The sequence below is a fragment of the Hyperolius riggenbachi genome, chromosome 4, assembly GCF_040937935.1.
Source record: "Hyperolius riggenbachi isolate aHypRig1 chromosome 4, aHypRig1.pri, whole genome shotgun sequence".
NCBI classification, from domain to species: Eukaryota; Metazoa; Chordata; class Amphibia; order Anura; family Hyperoliidae; genus Hyperolius; species Hyperolius riggenbachi.
In genome coordinates, this window is record NC_090649.1 from 457463225 (window position 1) to 457490487 (window position 27263).

The 27263-nt window shown below is 44.7% G+C and overlaps 1 protein-coding gene across 14 annotated transcripts in view; it reads right to left on the bottom strand.

Annotated features, from left to right (window-relative positions):
- LOC137504402 (calpain-13-like) overlaps window positions 1-27263 on the bottom strand; it is a 232546-nt gene that overhangs the window by 76891 nt on the left and 128392 nt on the right. For 13 of the 14 annotated variants that reach the window (XM_068232775.1, XM_068232776.1, XM_068232777.1 and 10 more), the window contains 6 exons: window positions 20607-20692; window positions 18181-18255; window positions 16031-16191; window positions 14515-14669; window positions 7336-7347; window positions 6976-7059 (listed from right to left, as the gene is read on the bottom strand). In XM_068232775.1, the coding sequence (XP_068088876.1) occupies window positions 6976-7059; window positions 7336-7347; window positions 14515-14669; window positions 16031-16191; window positions 18181-18255; window positions 20607-20692 (573 nt within the window). The remainder of the gene's footprint in view (window positions 1-6975; window positions 7060-7335; window positions 7348-14514; window positions 14670-16030; window positions 16192-18180; window positions 18256-20606; window positions 20693-27263) is intronic. The other variant, XM_068232781.1, reaches the window with a different exon arrangement.

The window sequence follows — 27263 nt, forward strand, 5'->3', positions numbered from 1 at the left end:
GCTGAGATTTTTGCTTTTTATTATATTCATCAAAAAAACCATGAATTTTGTCAAAAAAATGATTTTTTTTTTTACTTTCTGTGCTGACATTTTTCAAATAAAGTAAAATTTCTGTATACAAGCAGCACGAAAAATGTGGACAAACATGTTTTTGATTAAAAAAACCCATTCAGCCTATATTTATTGGTTTGGGTAAAAGTTATAGCGTTTACAAACTATGGTGCCAAAAGTGAATTTTCCCATTTTGAAGCATCTCTGACTTTTCTGACCCCCTGTCATGTTTCATGAGGTGCTAAAACTCCAGGATGTTATAAATACCCCCCAAATGACCCCATTTTGGAAAGAAGACATCCCAAAGTATTCACTGAGAGGCATGGTGAGTTCATAGAAGATTTTATTTTTTGTCACAAGTTAGCGGAAAATGACACTTTGTGACAAAAAAAAGAAAAAAAAAGTTTCCATTTCTTCTAACTTGCGACAAAAAAAAAATGAAATCTGCCGCGGACTCACCATGCTCCTCTCTGAATACCTTGAAGTGTCTACTTTCCAAAATGTAGTCATTTGTGGGGTGTGTTTACTGTCCTGGCATTTTTGGGGGTGCTAAATTGTAAGCACACCTGTAAAGCCTAAATGTGCTCATTGGACTTAGGGCCCCTTAGTGCAGTTAGGCTGCAAAAAATTGCCACACATGTGGTTTTGCCGTACTCAGGAGAAGTAGTATAATGTGTTTTGGGGTGTATTTTACACATACCCATGCTGGGTGGGAGAAATCTCTCTGTAAATGACAATTTTTTGATTTTTTTTTACACACAATTGACCATTTACAGAGATATTTCTCCCACTCAGCATGGGTATGTGTAAAAATACACCCCAAAACACATTATACTACTTCTCCTGAGTACGGCGATACCACATGTGTGGCACTTTTTTGAACCCTAACTGCGCTAAGGGGCCCAAAGTCCAATGAGTACCTATAGGATTTCACAGGTCATTTTGCGACATTTGGTTTCAAGACTACTCTCCACGGTTTAGGGCCCCTAAAATGCCAGGGCAGTATAGGAACCCCACAAATGACCCCCTTTTAGAAAGAAGACACCCCAAGGTATTCCGTTAGGAGTATGGTGAGTTCATAGAAGATTTTATTTTTTAACAATACAAATTTTTTCCGCTAACTTTTTACAAAAAAATAAAATCTTCTATGAATGCTTCATACACCTAACAGAATACCTTGGGGTGTCTTTTTTCTAAAAAGGGGTCACTTGTGGAGTTCCTATACTGCCCTAGTGCCCTGGCATTTTACGGGCCCAAAACCGTGAGTAGCCTGGAAACCAAATGTCTCAAAATGACTGTTCAGGTGTATGAGCATCTGCAAATTTTGATGGCAGGTGGTCTATGAGGGGGAAAATTTTGTGGAACTGGTCATAAGCAGGGTGGCCTCTTACATGACAGGTTGTATTGGGCCTGATCTGTTGGATAGGAGTGCTAGGAGGGGTGACAGGAGGTGATTTTTGGTGTCTCAGGGGGTGGTTAGAGGGGAAAATAGATGCAATCAATGCACTGGGGAGGTGATCGGAAGGGGGTCTGAGGGGAATCTGAGGGTTTGGCCGAGTGATCAGGAGCCCACACGGGGCAAATTGGGGCCTGATTTGATGGGTAGGTGTGCTAGGGGGTGACAGGTGGTGACAGGAGGTGATTGATGGGTGTCTCAAGGTGTGATTAGTGGGGGGAATAGATGCAAGCAATGCACTGGCGAGGTGATCAGGGCTGGGGTCTGAGGGCGTTCTGAGGGTGTGGGCGGGTGATTGGGTGCCCTAGGGGCAGATAGGGGTCTAATCTGATGGGTAGCAGTGACAGGTGGTGACATGGGGTGATTGATGGGTAATTAGCGGGTGTTTAGAGGAGAGAACAGATGTAAACAGTGCACTTGGGAGGCGATCTGACGTTGGGTCTGCAGGCGATCTAATGGTGTGGGTGGGTGATCAGATTGCCCGCAAGGGGCAGGGTAGGGGCTGATTGATGGGTGGCAGTGACAGGGGGTGATTGATGGGTGGCAGTGACAGGGGGTGATTGATAGGTGATTGTCAGGTGATCAGTGGGTTATTACAGGGAAGAACAGATGTAAATAATGTAAGCCAAGAAAAGGAAAGTTCCAGCACTCTCACGACTGCAGTAGGAGATGAGAAGGGCGTGCACGGGCTCGGTGAAGAACAACAAATCGATGTAAAGAGGGAGGCGGAGTATAGCCAGCACTGCGATTCAAATATTTGTTTATTGAGACAAAAAGATAGTGAGGCACTTACAGTTAAGTCAGTTGGTTCAGGTGGGATGCGATGCGGGTGTGGTGAGCGCCAGGTCTAGATTCCCCTGCGGACGTCCGTTTTTGTTCACCGCAGTGGGGGAAAGATGGGAGCGGGCTGTCTCGGCGCGAGCTTCATACTCGCGTCACGGCGGCACTTCCGCCTACGTCAACCAGCCACGCCCCCAGTTTCCATGGCAGCCAACGACGCCCGCCCGCCTTGTATAGAGGACGAAGAGCGTCCTTGTAACTAAGCAATATGCGACACACCAGCCGGAGCGCCCGGCCAGGCCGATCCGCGCCCAGCCGCCAGGCATAGGGAAAAGGGGAAATGGAAAAAGTACATCTAGAGAGCCTACTATATTAGAGGCATGATAGCGTGGCAGCACGGGCGGTCACGGCGCGGTCAGGCGCCCCGGCAGTTGTATGCCGCAGCTGCATATGAAGTTGCACATGAAAACGTATAAGATAGAGTAAAATGAAGCCGGGGAGGGAGAGAGGACGGAGGCGAGAGGGACAAGGCTGAGCGTAGCAGCATAGAGAGAGACACTACCAGAGCCAAGGTGATCGTGGGAACCAGGGGGAAGGGGTATTGTGGAGTATGGTCCCCAAGAAAAAAGGAGGGGGGCGGGGGGGGAGAGGGAGAAACCCGGAGCCAAAAGATTAAAAGTGGCTGCACATGTATGTGCAGCAGAGGTTAAATAGCTGCACAGACATGTGCAGGAGGGAGGGCAAAGGTGTTTGAGAGGAGTCTAAAGGGCTCAGGGGGAAAGAAAAGGGGGAAGAGAGGGAAAAAGACCCCTTAGGTATTCCAGAAGGAAACGCCGGCACCTTTCCCCCCCCCCCTTTTTTCTTGGGGACCATACTCCTCCGTCCTCTCTCCCTCCCCGGCCTGACCGCGCCGTGACCGCCCGTGCTGCCACGCTATCATGCCTCTAATATAGTAGGCTCTCTAGATGTACTTTTTCCATTTCCCCTTTTCCCTATGCCTGGCGGCTGGGCGCGGATCGGCCTGGCCGGGCGCTCCGGCTGGTGTGTCGCATATTGCTTAGTTACAAGGACGCTCTCCGTCCTCTATACGAGGCGGGCGGGCATCATTGGCTGCCATGGAAACTGGGGGCGTGGCTGGTTGACGTAGGCGGAAGTGCCGCCGTGACGCGAGTATGAAGCTCGCGCCGAGACGGCCCGCTCCCATCTTTCCCCCACTGCGGTGAACAAGCGCTAGACGCACGAAACGGACGTCCGCAGGGGGATCTAGACCTGGCGCCCACCACACCCGCATCGCATCCCACCTGAACCAACTGACTTAACTGTAAGTGCCTCACTATTTTTTTGTCTCAATAAACAAATATTTGAATCGCAGTGCTGGCTATACTCCGCCTCCCTCTTTACATCGAGATGTAAATAATGCACTGGCGAATTGATAAGGGGGGGTCTGAGGGCAATCTGAGCGTGTGGGCGGGTGTTTGGGTGCCCGCAAGGGGCAGATTATGGTCTAATCTGATGGGTAACAGTGACAGGGGGTGATAGGGGGTGAGTGATGGGTAATTAGTGGGTGTTTAGAGGAGAGAACAGATGTAAACAGTGCACTTGGGAGGTGATCTGACGTCAGATCTGCGGGCGATCTTATGGTGTGGGTGGGTGATCAGATTGCCCGCAAGGGGCAGGTTAGGGGCTGATTGATGGGTGGCAGTGACAGGGGGTGATTGATGGGTGATTGACAGGTGATTGACAGGTGATTAGGGGGGATAGATGCATACAGTACACGGGGGGGGGGAGAATCTGAGGGGTGGGGGGGTGATCAGGAATTTCCAGGGGGCAGTTTAGGGACTAAAAAAAAAATAGCGTCGACAGATAGTGACAGGGAGTGATTGATGGGTGATTAGGGGGTGATTGGGTGCAAACAGTGGTCTGGGGGGTGGGCAAGGGGGGGTCTGAGGGGTGCTGTGGGCGATCAGGGGGCAGGGGGGGGGCAGATCAGTGTGTTTGGGTGCAGACTAGGGTGGCTGCAGCCTGCCCTGGTGGTCCCTCGGACACTGGGACCACCAGGGCAGGAGGCAGCCTGTATAATACACTTTGTAAACATTACAAAGCGTATTATACGCTTCTGATGCGGCGATCGTCGGGTTAACAACCCGCCGGCGCTTCCGATTGGCCGGCGGGTTGACGTCACGGGTGGTCGGAGCCTATTGCCGGCGAATGCGCACGCATCCCAGCGCGCGATCCCCAGCAAAACAGTGCCCCAGGACCCGACGCCATTCTGCGTTTCGTGGTCCTGTGGCTGCCACTTTGCCGCCGCCAATCTGCAGTAGGCGGTTGGCAAGTGGTTAAATTAATACATTGCTAACTTTAAAATGTTAATATGAAGGAAAAACATTTGAATTCAAAAGGTTTGAATTATAAAACATATTTTTCTCATGAAATCTTTATGGTGGGCGTGACTAGGGGCGTGATCAGGGTTGCAGAAGGGGCGTGGCTTAAGTGTCCCTCTTTCTTATCTCAAAAAGTTCAGGAGGTATGCTGAAGCCATTGGAAGAAACTGATCAGTGTAAATGAATAATTGATCGATTTTGTGTCTGGGAGAGTGTGAACCCAGTCTACCGTAGTTGCAGCCGTATAAGACACTCCGGAATATAGGACGCACCTAGGTTTAGAGGGCAAAAACCAGGGGGAAAAATGTACTAAACCTGGTGTGTCCATGTTCCAGGTCCCAACATGGCAGTGGGTTGGCGGGTCGCATTGGGGGGCGTTCGCCAGGGCCGGATTTAAGCCAAGGTCACCTAGGCCATGGCCTAGTGCACCACAGAAGCAAGGGCACCAAAGCAGCAGGCTACACTGGTGCAGCATTTGCAAGCTTGCAAATGGTGCAATGCAGGGAGACTGCGGTACTCTGCTGCTAGCCGCCTGTGCAGCAGCCACCTTGCTCTCTGTGCACGTTTGCATTGTGGCCGGCGTCTATGGACTTTGGCAGCTTTGGAGACGGAAAGGATAGAAAGCTTCTGCACTGGAGACAAGTGGAGAAATGATTGACACTGATGGCTGCTGTAGTGTGAAGGCAAGCTGGCTACCTATACTGAAAAGGGGGTGGGAAAAGGAGGGATTTAGGGAGTCATCTGGGCTGGCTACCTATACTGGAGGGAAAGGGGGGAGGGGACATCCAGCAACCTATACTGGAGGGAAGGGTCACCTCGCTACCTATACTGAAGGGGGGGAGGCTGGTGACAGTGGCCTTGGGTGGTAAAGAGTACAAATCCGTCCCTGGCGTTCAAATTCAGGGATTCCCTGCATTTGCCATATAAGACGGAGGGACTTGAACTAAGACCAGCAGTCTGTAGGTTGTGCCGCTGGACATCCATTGCACTCAGCAGTGATCTTGGGATTAAGAATGTCTTTATAATTTAAATTGACAGATTTAAATACCAACTTTACGATTTTTAATGAATAGCTTTCTGCATTCCGTCCTTTCCAGAAAAACATTTAATTAGAGGTTAAAATGTTGAATGGATTGTAAACCTGGGATTGCAAGCCTCCCTCCTGCAGTCCTCAGAAGCCTTGCCTCTCTGCTGTCAGTCCCCAGTATGGAGAACTCGGCGTGGCTTTAGACTGCCTTGGGGGGACATCCGTTGGTACTGCATTTTTTGAAAACACTACACTTTTTGTTTTACAAAACTTTTTATGCACAACTACTGTAATATAACAATATGTTCATTTTAAATGCATATTAGTAAACTGTGTCTTAACTTGATCAGAAAGTTAAGGGATTTTATCCTCATTCAATTGCGAGTAGATATAAGTAGACTAACCATTAATTAATTCTTAAAGGACAACTATTGCGAGACATTTAAAATATATACATATAAAACATTTAAAATATATACATATAAATGTACATTTCTCCCAGAGTAAAATGCTCTAAATGACTGACAGCAGTTTCAGGTTTTGGAGTAGTCCATCTTCTCATGGGGAATCCTCAGTTAGGTCTCATTCGCCATTGCATTCCGCTCGCTGAGCTTTCACGTTGGGCTTTTTTTTTGCTGCGTTTTTTTTTTTAGTTGCCCGGCACTTGGGTGGGCTTTTCTAAGCGCTTTTCCAGACCTTTTTTTTCATTCACTCCCTGACGTTTGACCCGGAAAAGAATAAATACAATGTATTTATTCTTAAGAACGCAATCGCTGCACAAAACGATTTTGTGAGCGTTTCGCATTTTGCCTATACTTTCCATTGAGGCGGAATTGCCCCAAAAATGGTACAGGCAGTGCTTCCCTGAGCGGAAAGCGGACGTATCGCCCCTATCTGAACTGGCACATAGGATAACATGAATAGTGAATAGTGTGAAAGAAGTAGGGAGGCTGGTTGTCATCTTTATATAGATCCTTTCCAAGGACTGCTTTTGTAAATACTAAGAATCCCCCATTAAGAAATGGATTAGCCCAAAATCTGTTGGATCTGTCAGCTTTTTGCAACCTACTGTAAGTGACACCAGCATAGGAAAAAATTAATTTATTGTGCGTTTTACTCTGAGAGGTGTACATTTTTTAATGTGTATATTTTAAATTTTACAAGTTTTTTGCAATAATGGGTCCTGTAAATCCCGAAACAGAGTACCTAATCCAATAACTTAATACTAAAAACGTATATATACATTTATATACAGTTTTTTTTTTTTTTTTTATAACTACCTGTGTCTGCTTACTGTGATCTTTTGCACAGCAGCTTTGAATCAAGGAAAGGGGGCGGGGCCCAGTGTTGCCATTCTGAGCTTCCTTATAGGAGGGAGAGAGAGAGAGAGCACAGTGATGACTCAGACCAATCAGCTTGTCCTGACCTGCCTGCATTCGTCAGGTCAGGCTGCTGGCTGTGCTGCCTGGCTGGGCTGGCTAGAGACATCTGAATCATAAGACTGGCTGGACAGAATTTCAGATCTTTTGGCAGATTTTACAAGTGCGTAGCTCAGCTCTGCTTGTCTCGTCTGGCGTTAAATTTTCAATTTATAGAATCCTATCAATATCAGTATGTTCTAATGTATAGAATGTAGTTACCTTGGGGATTACCTGCAAAAATAAGCAGAAACAGTTATTCAACCTTATTTCACTAGATATAGATACACATTACATTTAAAAAAAAATTCAATATTTTTTTTGAAAATTTAGACTCTTCTAACCAATGTAAAACACACGTATGATTGATTTTGGCACAATCACAACAAAAACTATCAAATAAACTATTTAAATTAGATGTAATAATATATACATTTTCATTAATACATCTGTATTGGGTGTTCTGTGCCATCACTGCTATGTATAACGGCACAACACAAACAACCTTAGAAAAAGTACCCTACAAAAAAAATGTGTTCCTCATTTATATTAATCAAGGACACTACATTTATTACAGTGAAGAAATACATTTTATCTAATGTGTCACTTTGACAAGTTTCTTTATTCTTAAAGTAAACCAGAGACGAAGTATTCTCGTGTATTTACCATATATATCAGTGGGAACATTAGAGAAAACACCTACCTTACGCTCTGCTTCATCTTTCACTGCTCAGCCTGCTTGTTTCAGCCCTGATAAAATCCCAGACTGAGCATTCAGTCTGGCTTTGCTCAGGAATAATTATAGCTGAGTCATTGGGCTTAATTCAGAAAAGAGTGCTAACTGATAGCACGGCCGTTTTCGCGCAAACTTGAATTTTCGCGCGAAACCGATATCGTTTGCGCACAAAAATTCACGTTTGCGCGAGACGCGAAAATTCATGCGAAAACGGCCATGCTATCAGTTAGCACTCTTTTCTGAATCAAGCCCATTATAGCAGAGCCAGGAGGGGGCAGGCTTGGGCTTGAAAAGACATCAGAGAAGATAGACTCAGCTATAATGATTCCTGAGCAAAGCCAGACTGAATGCTCAGTCGGGGATTTTATCAGGGCTGGTAACAAGCAAGCAGTCTGAGCAGTGAAGGATGAAACAGAGAGCAGGGTAGGTGTTTTCTCTAATGTTCCCACTGATATATATGGTAAAATACATGAGGGTGCTTCGTCTCTGGTTCACTTAAAGGCTGTATTCACAGTGGAATGTTGCATTTTAATGCAACGTTAAAGTCGCAACGTGTCTGCGTTTAGATGTAACGCACTGTAAGCAATGAGTTACCATAACGCAACATTTTTCTTATTTTATTACCTGTATGCTCTACTGTATGCGACCTTAACGAGGCATTAAGTTGCGGTGCGACTTTTTTAGGGCATTGCGTTGTAATTTGCGTTGCGACTTTGACGTCGCATCAAAGCGCAGCGTGCTAGTGTGAAAGAGTCCTTAATTGAAAAAAAACCAACAATTTTGATTGAATTTATCAAAGTAAAAAATATTTTCTCTCGATTTTTTTTTCACACAATCAGTTGTTAATTGAATTGGAGTAAAATCAAACAGAAAAAATTGTAACATGTGTGGCCACCATAAGGCTGCGTTCACAGTGGTGCGTTGCTATGCAGGAAACGGACGCTTTGTAGCGTGGCTTACTGCACGGCAATGCCGTACCTATGAAAAACTCACAGTGTGGTGTGCTATAATGGCGTGTGGCATCACAACGCATGCAGTGCGTTACCATAAAATCGGTGCGCTAACAGTGACACATACTTTTTATTGACTGCATGCTTCAGGCTGGATTCACACTTCGATGCGTTGCGTCGTGTTGCAGCAGCTTTTTTTTTTAGTGGGATGCAATGCGACACAACTCGACGCAATGCATGTAAGTGTGAATCCAGCCTCACGGTATGTGACGCAACACGCAGATAATGTGCGCCGCCATCACTGTTGCTTGCTCATTTTTGCCAAAGTGATTTTTCACATCGAAAATGGAATTTTTGATGTCAAGAAAATTTTCACGCAAATACATTGTATGGTACTTATCCGTTAGCTGGGCGCATCCGGCAGGTGGCGACAAAACTCCACCAGAGTTACATCTTTCCCTACTATCCATGTCGGCCTGGAGGGGGAATAGTAATTAGCGCCACCTGCCGGATGCGCCCGGCTAACGGATAAGTACCCATTGAATTTTTTGCAATATGGCAAAAATTCACGAAAACGCAAAAAATCTTTTATTTTAGCACAAAAATTAACAAAAAAAAATTGCGAAAAATCACAAACTTATTACAAAATGATTTTTGATGGCATTTTTCACTCGGAAGTCAAATTCAATTTATTTTCCTGGAAATTAATGCAAAATGAATTTGTATTTATGCTCCTCACTTGCTGCCGTATTCCTGTTCCATCGCTGCTGTTACAGGGAACCCAACGCCCACTGTGAGCCTAGCCTAAAGGTGCATACACACATCAGACTATAGTCTTTGGAAAATGAAAGATCACAGACCAATCTTACCACCCTTCATGTAGTATGAGAGCCACATTCTATACACAGTCTATTCTATGGAGCTGAACTCCACATCAGAAAAAAAATCTTTGCAAAATGCTGCACACACAGATGCTGTACAGACACAAAAGATCAGTATCTGCAAAAGATCTGTTCCTGCCAAAAATCCATTCCTGCAAATTGCAATGATAGTCTATGAGATCTGCAGATCATCATACACACGATTTAACTGACATTCATCTGCAGATCAGATCCACCAGGATGGATTTTCAGATCTGCGGATGATTGCTTGATCTGCAGATGAATGTCAGTTAAATCATGTGTGTATGATGATCTGCAGATCTCATAGACTATCATTGCAATTTGCAGGAATGGATTTTTGGCAGGAACAGATCTTTTGCAGATACTGATGTTTTGTGTCTGTACAGCATCTGTGTGTGCAGCAGCTTGCAAAGATTTTTTTCTGATGTGGAGTTCAGCTCCATAGAAAAGACTGTGTAGAGTATGGCTCTCATACTACATGGAAGGGATTAAGATTGGTCTGTGATCTTTCATTTTCCAAAGACTATAGTCTGATGTGTGTATGAGCCTTTAGGGATGGCCAATGGAATACAAATATTGCGTCTTGCATGCAAATTGTATGCAGCTGAGTAATTGGACCGAGCAGCTACACCTCTTGTTGAATTTAATTGGCACAGTTGCACGCTGCATACAATCTATACCATATCTAAACAGGACTAGGGATGATCAATGAGATGCACATATTTCCCACTTCATGCAAATTTATGCAAATGTTTATGCAAATGTATGCAGTTTGAAAATGGACCAATTCAGGTTTAAATTGAAATTGGTCCATTTTGAAGCTGCATACAATTTTGCATCAACTCGGAAATATTTGCATCTTATTAATCATCCCTAAACAGGACGAAGCACGGACGGATGGACAGACATTGTTGGAAGCCAACAGGGTAGACGTGTCTGTGGAAATGGTTTAGGCCTCTATTCCACGAACTGTTGAACTGGGTGCTCAGCAAGCAGTTACCAGGCAGAAGTAAGCAGTTGTGAGAGTTTGAGAGGCATTTCACTGCCTGTCAACAGTTCATGGAAAAGAGGCCTTAGGCACTTGTGAAAAGATGCAGTAGAGTGCAGATACTTTTTAAACTCATGTTATTAATAGTTTTTATTGATTAACTAACTGAACAGAAAAAAAAAAATCCAGGGGAATATTACCATGGTGGATCTTGCCTTGCTGCCCGGGGGCTCCAGGTTCCAATCTGGGCCGGGAAGCTATCTGCAACATTTGTGTAGGTTTTTTAAAGCGGATCAAAACCTTTCTCTCTGCTCTAAAAGATCAGCAACAGCATAATAACTTTTACAGAAAAACATTTCCTTGTTACAGCTTATAAAGCTCCTCAGGGCTGGTTCACACCTAGGGCCTTTTGCGTTTTTTTAAGCGCCGGCGATTTTCAAAATCACCCTAAAAGCGCTTGTGCAATGATTCCCTATGAGAGAGTTCACATCTGAGCAGTTTGTTTCCAATCCGCTCAACAAAGCGCTGCCTGCACCATTTTCTGAGTGTTTTTGCTACAATGGAAGGTATAGGGAAATCACAAAGCGCTTGGTATAGCGATTTCCTCAGCGCTTTTAAGAATAAATACATTGTATTTATTCTTTTCCGGGTCAAAGAGTTCACTTCCTGACTTGCGACAGGAAGTAAAAAAACAAATCGCTCTTCAAAAGCACTTTACAAAATGACAGCGCGCAGCTAAGCGCCGGGAGAAGACAAAAACGCAAAAAGTTGTAAATCGATGCCGTCAGCGATTTTGATTTTAGATGTGAACAAAGCCTCAGAGATGCTGCAGTGTAGTTACTTCTTGGTTTCATGGAAGCACATACAGGGTTAACCCCTTGTGTTTACATATAGCCTGTCTGAACGGCACAGCGCCGCACAAATCAGACAGAGGTGACAGCTCAAATTACAGTGGCTCATTACTAGCAGATAATTAGACAAGCTGTTATCTCTAAATACACACAGGGTGGGATTCTCTGTGTTTTCCTTCTCTCCTGTGGAAGAGTTTAGGTCCTCTTTAAATTCAAAGAATAATAATCCGAACATTTGCATAGCGCTTTTCTCCTGTTGGACTCAAAGCGCTCAAGAGCTGCAGCCACTGGTACGTGCTCAAAAGGCCACCCTGCAGTGTTAGGGAGTCTTGCTTTGAACTCCTTACTGAATAGGCACTGACCCTAGCCAGGATTTGAGCCCTGGTCATCCATGTCAAAGGTGGTGCCCTTAACCAGTACCCTAACTGTGAGAGGCACCGAAGGGGTGAACAGCAGCTACCAGTGAATAATGCAAATAAGCCCCAAATCGCCTAAAAGAAAAACTCAAAAATATTCACAGTGCTTTAATTCAATGAATCCCTTTATAAGTAGTAATGATCGTAATCTGCGATCACGTGAGATTTTGCGTGAATATTTTTCCATTGCATTTTCAAAATCAATTTTCTCAATAACTACAAGATCTTTTTGAAAAATACTTTTTACTCTGAAGTCTGAACATCTCTGAACATACGTAGCAATGTTGGTGACGATAGCATGTATAGTAGCTTTACTATTAACCGCCAAAGTCGGCCCAAAATTACGTGATAATTTCACAAAATTGCAAATTTACGGTTCCTAATAACTGTTAGAAATGAAATTATTATTTTTCCAGAAATTTGGCATTAGGATTTTGCATTGTAATTGCAATGCAAAATTTTGATTATGTGAAATTGGTGTTCATCACTATCGGCCCTAGCAGGAAGGCGAGAAGACCAGATGAGATCCCGGTACGAGAGGCAATGGTAAGATTAATGACAGCCAGCTCCGCTGCTCATTTTACTCTGCGGGGGGAAGGGGACACTGGGGGGCATATTAGGAGGGAGGGTGGGAGAAGCTTAACGGTGGCGGCCATCCATGCTGCATACCGCATCCCGGGCTGGTGCCTCGATCGCTTTTTTCCCCCTCTCTCTGCCCACCCACGGCCACCCTCACCCTCCTCCCCGCCCACTGGCACCCTCACAGCGCCTCCCCTTTCGGGAGTAATTAACATTAATTAATAATTATTTTAAAAAAAACTTTTTTGTGGGGTGGGCTTGACTAGAGGGTTGGGGTGTGGCCAGGGGTGTGGCCTAAGTGTCCCTTTTGTAAGATTAAAATGTTGGGAGGTATGAATTATGTAAATATGGCGTAGGGCCCTATCCAGGACAGGTCTCACCTCCTTAAGATGTGGCTGTGCTTGGATAACAGCCTGTAGTAGCATTTGTCCCACTTGGTAGCCGGGGACCAGGCCCTCAGGCTGCAGGGGTGGAGGTGGACGTCCTTCCCTTCTTGCAGCGGTGGGGATGGTATCCCCAGTATGTATTCCAGGCTTGCAAGGAGGCCTCATTGGGGAGCAGTGCGCTCTACTCAGTGGTCACTAGCACACAGAGTGTAGAAGTTGTAAATCTTCAGGGAGCGATAGCTGCTGAATAAGAACGCTGCCCTGCACTAGGTTACTGGCAGCATACAGCATATGCTATGGACAGCGCTGAATCATAGGTTAAGTAAATTGTTTATTCACAATCACAGACAACGTTTCACAGAGGTCCTCCCTCCGTTTCATCAGGCTCCCCATTGGGATCTCCTTGCAAGCCTGGAATACATGCTGGGAATACCATCACTGCCGCTGCTAGAGGGAAGGACGTCCACCGCTGCAGCCTGAGAGCCTGGTCCCCGGCTACCAAGTGGGACAAACGCTACTACAGGCTGTTATCCAAGCACAGCCACATCTTAAGGAGGTGAAACCTGTCCTGGATAGGGCCCTACGCCATATTTACATAATAGCTGAGAGAGCTTTTTAATTTATCTTTGTACTACAGTGGATACAGAGCTGCCCAGCTTAACATCATGCCTGATCGCTGCACCTAGGGAGACTATCCAACTCCTGCCATACACTAACAATTATTGTAGGCTGTGATATAAAAAACACCCATATTGCATCACTTCAAGAGGAACTCCAGTGAAAATAATGTAATAAAAAAGTGCTTAATTTTTACAATAATTATGCATAAATGATTCAGTCCGTGTTTGCCCATTGTAAAATCTTTCCTCTCCCTGATTTACATCCTGACATTTATCACATGGTGACATTTTTGCTACTGGCAGGTGATGTCACTGGAAGTAGCTGCTGCTTTCTTTTTTTTGGCAGTTGTAAACAGCTGTAAACAGCTATTTCCCACAATGCAACGAAGTTCACAGACAGGAAACTGCCAGGACCATTGCCCCTTAGTTTCTTGTGGGAGGGGTTTCACCACAATATCAGCCATACATAGTCCCCTGATCGTTTGTGAAAATGTAAAGATTTCTCGTGAGAAAGGGGGTATCAGCTACTGATTGGGATGAAGTTCGTACTTGGTCACAATTTCTCTTTAAGAAAGGATCTACATTTTACTGCATCTTTTCATAAGTATCTATAGACAGACAGACAGACAGACAGACAGACAGACAGACAGACAGATAGATAGAGACTATGGGGCCCCATGGCAAAATTTTCATGGGGCCATCAGATCTTGAGCAATGCCACCTTCCTGTACTTTATGGATATGGGTTGACTGGGCAATTTAAATTCCCATGCAATGTACACTGTGTATAGTCCATGGACACTGATAAACTCAGAGGGTGGAGAAAAAAATTGAACACATCAATTACCACCTGGGCCCCTCCTCTCCAGGGCCCCATAGCAGTTGCTATGGCTATTGGTACGCCCCTGGATAGATAGATAGATAGAGATAGACTTGAGAAAGACAGACAGATAGATAGATAGATGGCTAGGTACCCGGCAGAAGGCGAATCCAATGGGCAGCCAGCGGGGGTTGTACTTCCTCTCATTGCCCAGATTCTGCATCATGGCCACGGTCACATTGTAGCCTCTCTCCACTGCTTGCCTCTCCGACACAGTGATCACATACTGCGGGTTCTTCCACATGTCCTCTGGAGGAGTAAAATATTGTGGTGTGTACACAGGAAGCAGCCATGTTGGTACATAACATAACCATGGGGCTTGAACACACTGTATCACATGTGTCTATGCAAAAGAGGCGTGAGATAGCGGCAATAGAATTTTACCTATATTCTACTATCAACCTCTGTACCCTAATTCTTACTTGAATGATCCCCTATCTATGCCTAACACAAACCGACCCCCACCTACTCCAAACCTTAACCAGCCCCCCACCCACTCCCAACACTAACCACCCGCCACCTACACCTAACACTTACCACCCCCTAAATACGCTTAACACTAACCACCCCCTACCTACACCTAAACACTAACCACTCGCCCACCTACACCTAACACTAACCACCCCCTACCAACACCTAACACTAACCACTCGCCACCTACACCTAACACTAACCACCCCCTACCTACACCTAACACTAACCACTCGCCACCTACACCTAACACTAACCACCCCCTACCAACACCTAACACTAACCACTCGCCACCTACACCTAACACTTACCACCCCTACCTACGCCTAATACTAACCTCCCTCCACCTACATCTTACTTTAATCCCCACCTACTCCTAACACTAACCACCCCCTACCTACACCTAACACTAACCACTCCCTACCTACTCCTAACACTTACCTTCCCCCCACCTACTTCTTACTTTAATCCCCACCTACACCTAACACCAACCACTGCCTATCTGCACCTAACACTAACCACCTACACCTAACACTAACCACCCCCTATCTACACCTAACAATAACCATCCCATCTACTCCTAACACGAACAAGGCCCACCTACTCCACACCCTAACCACCCCCCACCTTCACCTATCCCTAACCCAGCCCCACCTACTCCTAAAACTAACAATTAAGGCAAACTCTAGCGAACTATTGCTCCCATAAAGTTCCACTACTATTTTCTCTATTTAATATGCTACAGAGTGAGCCACGGACTGACACAGGTGACCGCCCCCCGGGACAGGTGAGGCGCTAATCTGCAGAAGACTCTGCGGGGTGCCCCAGGAAACACATTCAAGTTGACATCAACAAAGGCGCCCCTAATGCCACTTTAGGGAAGGGGGGACTCAGGTTTGTTGGGGGTCTGTCAGGAGGGCCCTCAGGATAATTTTGTCCAAGGATCCCATTGTAGTTAGAACTGGCCCTGGGCTCACCTACATGTCTGTGGCTATGTGGGAGTCGGACCATCAATCTTGTTATTTTGGACGGGGAATGGATATTTCTGCGTGGGAAATGCATGATAATTGAACGGCTTTTGAATACAACCACTGAAGACATCTGCAGAAAATCTGGTAAGTTAGAAACAGTATACTAACCTGCTGTGTTGCACCCGCCGGCCGTACTTCCTCTTACCCACTGGTTGTAGTAGCTGGCGCACTCCCACACGTGTTGGGGGTCCGAGAAGTCCAGGTAGCCTGGGATGTGGTCACAGATGTTCACCTGGCTGAAATTCTGCAGGAAATCTGTGCAGGACATCCTGTCAAATAAGAATTCACACTGCATATAACAAACTCATTTATGTGTACTTCTGCATGTATGAAACGTTCTCTAGAAATATTTCATGTTTTCCAGTACCACCAGTAGGGGGCAACCCAAATACTCTTTTTGTAATTTCCCTATAATTTATAACCACTTTCAGCCTCACTTACTGATGCTGTGTTATCGCCATGACACTGAGGCAGTTGACAATCAAAGATGACAACTATCAATTACCAATTGTTCTAACATTACAATGTACAAAATTATGTCTAAGTAGCTGTGTAAGTATTGACCTACTTTTCATGTTAAATATCAGAGGCAAAAGCTGTAATTTGTGGTTTTAGCTGCATTGGAATGATTTTTTTAGCCAAGGGGAGGCTGTGCTTTGTGAGAAAAGTGACAATATAGCCAGTGCTGGTCTCTGCATATCTCAGAAGACTACAGAATACAGCAAAAAAAAAAAAAAAAAAACATTCAAGGAAGCAGGGGGAGATATACAGCAGTACTTAGGAACACATAGACAAGCTATTCCCATCACAGTTTGAAAAACATGTTAATCAATATTTGTGTAAGGCCCTTCAGAGTACCTGCTCACAAATCAGCTCCAATGCCCCAATCTATCACCACACGCTTCACCCTATGTGGCGCGTCCCCGCTTGAACAGGAGGTGAGGAAGTAACACCTACCTGACTTCGGTTACACCCAGGCCTTAAGTGTGCAAAGTATTGGAGCTGAATGCAGGGTGAGCAGATAAACCTCCAGGCCAAACAAGACACACAGAATATATCGAGTCCAGAACAGTCCAGGGTCATACACGTGAGATCAGATATGCAAGGTACAGAGCAGTAGGCAATAAGCAGAGTCTAATAACAATCCGAGTCAGGGCAGGCGGCAGGCAATAACAGAGTCCAGTAACAATCCGAGTCTAGGCAGGTGGCAGGCAATAACAGAGTCCAGTAACTATCTGAGTCTAGGCAGGCGGCAGGCAAGAGTGGTCGAGGTACAGGCAAAGGTCAAAATCCAGGAATCCAATGACACAGAAGTATAACAGCACCCAGGCAACTAGCAAAAGCTAACGCTATCACGGGCAATGAGAGGAAGCACTCAGCAGGCTTATATTCTTCATGCAACCAATCAGTGGCCGGCCACATGCACCCAACAGCCAATCACACACAGGCATTAATCAGCTGACAGTGAGGTCAGCTGAAACAGATGACCACAACAAGCCAACTGACCCACCCAATACTGACCAGCAAACCTTTCTGACAGTATTAGTCATAGCACAGTGGTCAAACTCACCACCTCCGACGTGGGAGACCAGGGTTCAATCCCAGGCAGGGTCAGAAATTATTATTATTTCATATTTAAATAAAACCCCTGCTAAGTGTCAGCTGACTACCTCAGTCGTCGCCTCAGACCATACTGCGGCCGAGAGGAGCGGATCCTTACAATTTGTCCTTTAAAGTGAACCAGAGACGAAGCACCCACATGTATTTTACCATATATATCAGTGGGAACATTAGTGAAAACGCCTACCATGCTTTCTGTTTAATTCTGCACTGCTCAGCCTGCTTCTAACTCAGCCCTGATAAAATCCCCAACTGTGCATTCAGTCTGGCTTTGCTTAGGAATCATCATAGCTGAGTCTGTCTTCTCTGATGTCTTTTCAAGCCCAAGACTGCCCCCTTGTGGCTCTGCTCAGGAATCATTATAGCTGAGTCAATATAGCAAAGCCAGACTGAATGCTCAGTTGGGGATTTTATTAGGGATGGTAAGAAGCAAGCTGAACAGTGAAGGATGAAACAGAGAGCAAGGTAGATGTTTTCTGTAATGTTCCCACTGATATATATGGTAAAATACATGAGGGTGCTTCGTCTCTAGTTCACTTTAAAGAGGAACTTCACCCAAAGATAAAAGCAGAAGGGAAAAATAATCAATATATCGCAAAGTAAGAGAAGTTAAAACAAACAAAAAGATTTAAGCTCACCAGAATTCTCCATCATTCCTTTGAACATTCAGCTTTTTCTTCAATTCTGGCCGGACTCTGTCCCACTGCGTCGCCCTGCAAGAGAATAGAAAATATTTCTGATAAGCACGAGTATGGCAACAGTACACTGTTTGGTGTGTGTTCTTGCATGAGTAATCTTCTGCACTGAACAACAGGAGGTAAAAGTTTATAATCCCCAGGCAACATCTTTGGTTTACAGAGAACAGCTTTGAAATCTGACTCATATAAAGGAATAGATGAATGATGCAGTCATTACAGCAGACTGACACTTCCATTCTGCTCAAGATTTCCCCCAATTCGGTCCCAAGTTGACCAGCATTATGCTGCACTGCAGCACACTTCATGGACCATTCCTGCAGTTTGTCATCCTCTAGACATCTATTTTATTTTTACAGTGAACAGCCCTGGGAGAGAAAAACAGCTGCCTCATTATTTCCACATCAAGAATATCAATTATCACTACAGACAGTCATCTAATTGCACACGGATTGTAGACCATCATCTCCGCTAATGGGGCAGCAATAGATTTCAGTTAAACTGTCACAAAACTGGCACGAAAGTATTTCTTTATGCTATTAGTGTAACCTTATATTGGTAGATGATTTGAATGTCTCTTTACACTTTGTCTGCCACTTTACACACACACACTCTCTCTCTGCCACTTTACATACACCCTCTCTTTCTCTCTGACACTTTACACTTTCTATCTCTGCCACTTTGCATACACACACTTTCACTATGACACTTTACACACTCTGACGCTTTCTTTCTCTCTCTCTCCCCTCTCTTACAAACACACACTCTCTCTCTCCGCCACTTTACGCACACGCACGCACACACACACACACACACTGACACTTTACATTCTCTCTCTCAACCACTTTACTCTCTATAACTGGCTTTCTGCTGACACTGCTCCACACTTTGCTCTACCTCTCTGTCAGTGTACTTATTCTCTCTCTCTCTTTCTCTCTCTCTGCCACTTTACATACACACTCTCTTTATCTCTAACACTTTACACACTCTCTGACACTTAACATTCTCTCTCTCTCTCTCTCTTTGGGCTTGATTCACTAAAGCAAATAGCATGCCTTATCTGAGTTAACATGCTTTATCAGAGATAACACTCCTTATCCGAGTTAACATGCCTTATCCGAGTTAACATGCCTTATCAGAGATAACACGTCTTATCAAAGTTAACAAGCCTTATCAGAGTAGCATAGTGAGCGCTACAAACCCGCATTGGCTCAGGGCAGGACGAGTGGAGCTCTCGTCATTGCCGATTAGCAGGCATAAGTTCGCTATGCTACTCTGATAAGGTGTGTTAACTTTGATAAGGCGTGCTAACTTTGATAAGACATGCTATTTGTCTTAGTGAATCAAGCCCTTTGTCTCTCTCTCTCTGCCACTACACGCACACGCGCACACACACACACACACACACACACACACACACACACACACACACACACACACACACACACACACACACACACACACACACACACACACACACACACACACACACACACACACACACACACACACACACACACACACACACACACACACACACACACACACACACACACACACACACACACACTCTTTACACACACAAACTCTGACACTTTACATTCTCTCTATCTGCCACCTCTCCCCACCACTTCACCCTTCCTGTGCTATCTCACTCCTTGTGCGCTCTCTCTCTCTGCCGCCTCTCTCCCCACCACGTCTTCACCCCTCCTTAGCTATCTCACTTCTTCTTTCTCTCTCTCTCGGCTGCCTCTCTTCCCTCTACTTTATCCTTCCTCTGTTATCTCTCTCTCTCTCTGCCTCCTCTCTCCCCACCACTTTACCCTTGCTCTTCTATCTCACTCCTCCTTGCAGTCTCTCTCTGCCACTTCTCCCCCCACCACGTTACCCTTCCTGTGCTTCTCACTCCTTCTTGGTCTCTCTTTCTGCCACCTCTCCCAACCACTTTACCCTTCCTCTGTTATCTCGCTCCTTCTTGCTCTCTCTCTGCTTCCTCTCTCCCCACCAATTCATCCTTCCTGTGCTTTCTCACTCCTTCTTGGTCTCTCTCTCACTCTGCCACATCTCCCCACCACTTTACTCTTCCTCTGCTATCTCACTTTTTGCTCTATCTCTCTGTCTCTCTGCCTCCTCTCTCCCCACCACTTTACCCTTCCTCTGTTATCTTGCTCCTTTTTGGTCTCTCTCTCTCTGCTGCCTCTCTCCCCACCACTTTCCCTTTTCTCTGCTATCTCACTCCTTCCTGCTTTTCACGCACCTTCCCCAGGCTCAAAACTCATTCTTTCCACATTCCAACTCCGCCTAGACATTCGCACTTCGGCTGGCGGTTTGTACAAAATCAAATAATGTCATATTTATATTGGTCTCACCTATCACTCCAGCGTCCGTTCCATTCTCCCTGCCCCCAAGGATTCCACAGCTGAACAATATCTTCTGTTCCATTCTTATATTCAATCTACAGGACACAGGCGGTTATTTCAGGGTCGTGTTCACAATAACGGAGGATAGAGAGAAGTAACTATTAAAGAGAATATTCCCATTTCACAAGGAATGTGCTGAATGCATTGTATTGTATCGCTCATGGAACTAAAAAGCATCTGATCTTTTGAAAAAGACTTTAAGCACATTCTTTCCAATATTGCGATGTCAGAAGGTGGCGGTTTTAGGAGGGGCACTGAGGGATCTATCTGATGTAATGTTCTCTGTAAAGTGGAAAATGAAAAAGCTCTATATAACTGTGCAATGATAATCATTCTGCGTTGTTCCGCTATACCCGGGCAGCAACTCTAATTGCAAGAGATTCTTGCTGAAGAAAAGTCTAATAATATAACATTGTGCCATACATCTTATATATACACAAAGCTCTACTTTCTAAAGGTAATAAGTACCCCGTTTAGGTTACAGTGATGTCAGATACATTCTCTAACACAACGCTATTTTATTAGGATGATGGGAGGAGCCAGGACTTAAAGCGGAACTGAAGAATCCTAAAAAAAATAAGAGTTTCACTTACCTGGGCTTGTGCCAGCCCCCTGCAGCCGACCTGTGCCCACAAAGTTACCAAACGATCCTCCGTTCCCCCGCCGTGTCTCACTTTCACTTCTTGCAGGTAGTGTCTACTGCGCCTGCGCGGCCCCATCCTCGTTCACGCTCCCGTCGCTGGGAGTATTTTCACGTACTGTGCCTGCGTAGGACGCTCCTGGCCATGAGAACGCCTACAAGGATTTGCATGGCTAGGGTGCAGTGGACGTTGACTTAGAAGTTGACTTCCACTATGTGAAGAAAAGTGAGTCGTGGCGGGGGAATGCAGGATCATTCAGACATGGCGTGGGCACAGGTCAGCTGCAGAGGGCTCGCAGAAGCCCTAGGTAAGTCCCACTTTAAGAATGACAATGCTAAGCTGTCATTTGACCAGCATAATGGGAGGGGCCAAGGCTAAAGAGTGATAGCATTAGGCTGTCATGTGATCAAGTTGATGTCAGGGCCCAGGTCTTAAAGGACCACTAACGCATAACTATTGTTAAATTTAAAATGCATGTGTATGCATATGTATAAAATGTGCATTTGTTAAACAATAATATGCACTACAAATGACGTTTTTCCTATCTCGCTGCTGCTTACAGTAGGAATTGAAAATCTGACAGATCTGACAGATTTTGGACTAGACCATGTCTTCATGAGGGTTTTATTTTTTATTTTTAAAAGCACTTACTGAATGGTAGTTGCTCAGTCTAACTGCCATAATAGTGTGGATGTGCGTAAAGAGGCTGGCCAGGTTCCTGATGGAGACTCCACCCTAAAGTACATTTCTAAAGCATAAAGGTAATACTGAGAATTCCTGTGAGAAAATGGATTAGTCTAAAACCTGTCAAATCTGTCATATATTTTTACTTCCTACTGAAAGTGACAGAAATATAGGAGGAAAGTAATTTAAGGTGCATTTTACTCTCGGAGAAATGTACTTCTTATAAATATGTACTTTAAATGTAACTATTTTTTTGCGATGGTGGCCCTTTAAGAATGACATCACTATGCTGTCATGTGATCAGGCAGGAGTTATGATGGCTGGCAATGCCTTTTGACTGATTTGAAAATAGTAATATTTCCTTTTTTTTCATTTGTAATGATATTGTGTTACGTTGACCAGATGAGAAGAAGTCAGTATGTTATCAAAAATATCACTTTTCGCATCCGTAAAATACTATTTAATACAGCAGAAGGAGTGTACAATGCATCTGCTTGCAGCACTACTGATAGGTTTGTGAGAGGCAGCTGCAGATCTGTCTGCTCCAATCTCCTCCTTTTCTCCTGTAAAATATCACAGAGCAGAGTCTGAAGAAGGGGTGTGTCAGGAACTACAATCCCATACGTCTCAATTGTGTATTGTATTGCTCCAGATGATCACCAATCAACCACAGACTTAGTTTTTCCTACAGTGATTATGGCTATAGAATAAAATGGATACTTTTTAACTACAATTTCTGCTCACAAAAAAGGCTGCATGTAGGAGGTGTTATAGCCATTCATAAATAATATCTGAAAGCTGATTTGCCCAAATCATATGATGCAATTTATTGATCACAAAATAAATTTGGAAAGTGCTGGTTATGTACCCTTACTACGGTACTTCCTAATATTATTATTTATTGGATTCATATAGTAAGACTTGTTCTGTAAGAACCCATGTTTGAACAGGACAGCCTCTTGCTTTCTGCCCCGCCCATGCAGAACACAGAATAGGCGTGATCCATCCCATGAGGAGAGACTGTGTTTTCAGGAAGTAGATCAACTCTTTCAAAGTATTTAAGGTGTTTTTTTAAGATAGTTATACATTGCTTTGATCAAACTATAAACATCTAACTCTTTGTATATTTTTATATATCCCATCGTTCTGTATTAACAATATACTCTCATTGCTAAATGTTAATACGCATGAGGAATCAGGAATTCTTTATTTCGCCAAGCATGACTGGGTCATGCCCGGAATTGGATTTGGCACAGTACATATAGCTCAAGAGACAACGATAGGTAGCATAGAACAGCAGAACAGAAAAATTACAGAAGTTACACTCAACTTATATACAGAGGGCAAGCAATTACATTCACATTATGTTGCACTAACATTTGCATTCCGTGCCAGAGCAACAGTCCCGTAACAGTTCAAAGTCATGGAATGGCTTGTTCTTAGTTATTGTGCGCTGATGGGAGTATGTGTAGGGAATTTAGTAGGCTGACGGCCGAGGGAAAGAAAGAGTTACTGTGTCTGGCAGTCCTTGTGGAGATGGCCCGAAGCCTCCGTCCTAGTGGGAGCTGACAGAAGTAGTGGTGACCCGGGTGAGCAGGGTCGTTTGCGATCCTCAGCGCCCTCGATCCCAGCCTTCTCTTGTGTAGGAGGTCAAGTGGGGGAAGAGGTCTTCCAATGACCCTCTCCGCTGCCCTGATGACCCTCTGAAGTGTGAGCCTGTCGCTGGCGGTGGCGCCTGTGTACCAGACCAGTATGGAGGAGCAGAGGATCGATTCAATGGTGGCAGAGTAGAAGCTGGTCAAGATCTCTGGGGCCATGCCAAACTTCCTCAGCTGACGAAGGAAGTAGAGTCTCTGCTGGGCTTTCCTCTATGAGGCTCTGGCTCGCAGTGTATAAAGCGAATTTGGCTACTTATATCTACTAATACTGCACAGATCTTTTTGTTATTAAAGTATAACCTATTATCTCAAACTGGACGTTCATACGTGTCCAGTTTGAAACTTGGTAGCGCTATCAGTCAGGTAAGTCCTGTCAAACATCGGCGGTTGTACGCGCGTGCACCACTCGTTCATGGCGAGACTTGCACTTCAGAGATTGGTGAAGAGGAACATGTGTTCCCTGAGCCAGTCAAAGTCCCTGTATATGAATGAACATCATGCCAATCAGAAGCAATGTTCATTCATAATAGGGAAAGTAAAAAGTAAAGTAAAAAAAAAAAAAATCAAACACTTCATGGTAACCCAGGATAGTGTTTGTAGCACCTTCTTGTGGCAAAAAAAAAGTAAAATTACAATTAAAATACATTAAAAAAATGTACTATCGTTTTTAACCCCTTCCAAAGATTTCCTATCCCAAAGTAACAAAATACTAGTTAAAAAAAAAAGTAACCAAGCAGCTCGGGGTGACCCAAACCACTAGGAGAGTATAGGGTACTAAAAGAGACTGAAAAGCCCTCCTACTAAAAAAGCAATGCTTAGTGTGATTTGCCTTCTGAAAACAGAAGGAAACTTGCAATAATTCAGCTCTAAGTGAACATCTGTGGTTACCCACAATGCACCTCTACTGAATATGCATATTATCTCTTCATGCACCTGTAAGCCAGGCTAGCATCCAGAACCGCTGGTGTATAGCAAGCCTATAGCTTATACATTTTACAGAGCCATACCATCCCCACATGTAGACAGCCTGTTTCAAACTTTTGGTACTGAGGACTGAGGAGGACTTGATGTAGCTGTGTAAAATGTAAAGCTATAGGTGTGCTATACACCAGCGGTTCTGGATGCTAGCCTGGCTTTCTGGGGCATACAAAGATAATTTGTTTATTCAGTATCGGTGCATTGTGGGTAACCACAGATGTTCACTAAGGGCTCGTTCACATCTAGGGCGTTTTTTACACTTTTTTTAATTGCAGGCGATTTTCAAAATCGCCCATAAAAAGCGCACAAAAACGCTTGCAATTGCGTTTTTGATTTTAGGTGTGAATAAGGCCTTAAAGAGACTCTGTAACATCAAAAAGATCCCCTGGGGGGTACTCACCTCGGGTGGGGGAAGCCTCGGGATCCTAATGAGGCTTCCCACGCCGTCCTCTGTCCCACGGGGGTCTCGCTGCAGCCCTCCGAACAGCCGGCGACAGACCCGACTGTCAGTTAAATATTTACCTTTGCAGGCTCCAGCGAGGGCGCTGTGGCTGCTTTCGGCTCGGAACTAGACGGAAATACCCGATCTCCATCGGGTCCGCTCTACTGCGCAGGCGCCGGAGACTTGCGCCTGCGGAGTAGAGCAGACCCGACGACGAATCGGGTATTTCTGCCTACTTCGGAGCCGACAGCCACCAGAGCGCCTGCGCAGGAGCCGGGAAGGTAAATATTTACCTCGCCGCTGTACGGAGGGCTGCAGCGAGACCCCCGAGGGACAGAGGACGGTGTGGGAAGCCTCATTAGGATCCTGAGGCTTCCCCCACCCGAGGTGAGTACCCCCCAGGGGACATTTTGATGTTACAGTTCCTCTTTAAAGCTGAATTATCCCTATTACCTTCTGTTTTAAGAAGACAAATCACACAAAAAAAAAAGTGACAGTTAAAAAAAAACAACAAAAAAAACTTCAATAGTTGCCCTAGGGACTTAACGATTCTTTATTTTTCAAAATAAAGAAAAATAAATGTTTTAATAAAAATGACAAACAATAGACATAGCACATCATGGCATCCGTGCAGAAAAAAAAACAGAAGCCATCTGGTGGCTTACCAGTGCCGCCAGTAAACACATTTATGCCATAATGCAGGTACATTTACTGCACTCTACCTGCCCACAAAAAGCCTAATTTGTGGTGAAAAGATATACATCATTTAGGTGTGATTAGCAGTGATAAAGTTATGGCCAAACGAAAGGGAGGAGCGCTGACAGGTGAAAATGGCCCTTGGCAGTAAGGGTAAAATAGTTCTCTCTCATGGGTTATTCACCTGAGATTATGTTTCCTAAAATCATTTCAATTTATAAAGGAGAATTGATTCCCTTTTCCCCTGCCTGGGTTGTACATTTTGAAGTGCATTATCTAATTTGCCCAGGAGATGGCAGTAAGCACACAGTATTTATAGACAAGTATTTAGATGAACATGAATTCTTTCTGATGTTGAGTGTGCAGTGAGCTAATTTTCTTTCTTTTTAGTTTTCTTTTTTTGAGGTATGAAGAAGATGCTGGAGGTAGATATCCTTCTCAATGTAATTTCCTTTTATTAGTTTGCCCGCACACTCTGAGGGCAGGACGCAAAACAATGCAGCGCTGATTAGAAACACACCTATCGGAACACTGGCGCTTTGTGCTGCGAGTTCTGAGACAGGCGAGTTTATTATCAGTCGGTGAGCTGGTGTCCCCGGAGGAGCTTACATAACATAGTGGAGTGCTTACAATGTGACATGCAGAGTCAATCATGTCACTGTTACTGAATGACTGAAGAATCAATTTCTGCTTCAATTGCCCTTGTAAGATGCTTATTTTTTTTTTCATTTTATAACTATATAGGAAGCATTTTGTGCATTGTGGGTAATTGTGATGTTAGCTGTTTTTTCCCTAAAAACTATACGTGGTCCTGGGCTCACCACACCTATCTGAGAAAGTAAACTTTGTATATAAAATGTTTTAAGAAATGATTGGGAACCTGATGTGAAAGTACCACAGAGGCTGCTATATTTATTCTCTAATGAACAGATGCCAGTTGCCTGACATCTGTGCTTATGCTTTGCTTAGGAGTAATGGTAGGAACCAGCATACAGATTTACAGAGAGGAGCAGCAGATGAGAAGTGTTGAAAGTACCTAGTGTAGAGATCTACAGAGAAAAGTAGCAGATGACGATTAGAGGGAGGAGCCAGAGGAGAGATCTACAGAGGGGAGCAGCAGATGAAGAGTGTTGGGAAGAGCCAGTGCAGAGATCTACTGAGAGGAGCAGCAGATGAGGAGTGGTGGGAGGAGCCAGTGCAGAGATCTACAGAAAGGAGCAGTAAATGAGAAGTGGTGGAGAAACCAGTGTAGGGATATACTTCAACACCTCCTTCAATACCTCCGTCAACATCTTCTTCAAGAAGGCCCTCAAAACTCACCTTTTCACTCTGGCCTACTACCCCTCACAAGTGCTCTAAACCCACAGCTGAACTCTGGTCCCCTACCGTTCGTGTCCCTACGTCTCCCTCTAGATTGTAAGCCTTTGGGCAGGGTCCTCCTCCTTTTGTGTCCTACCTAATCATGCACCCCCATTACTGTGAACCCATGCTATGCATCTGTGTGAAC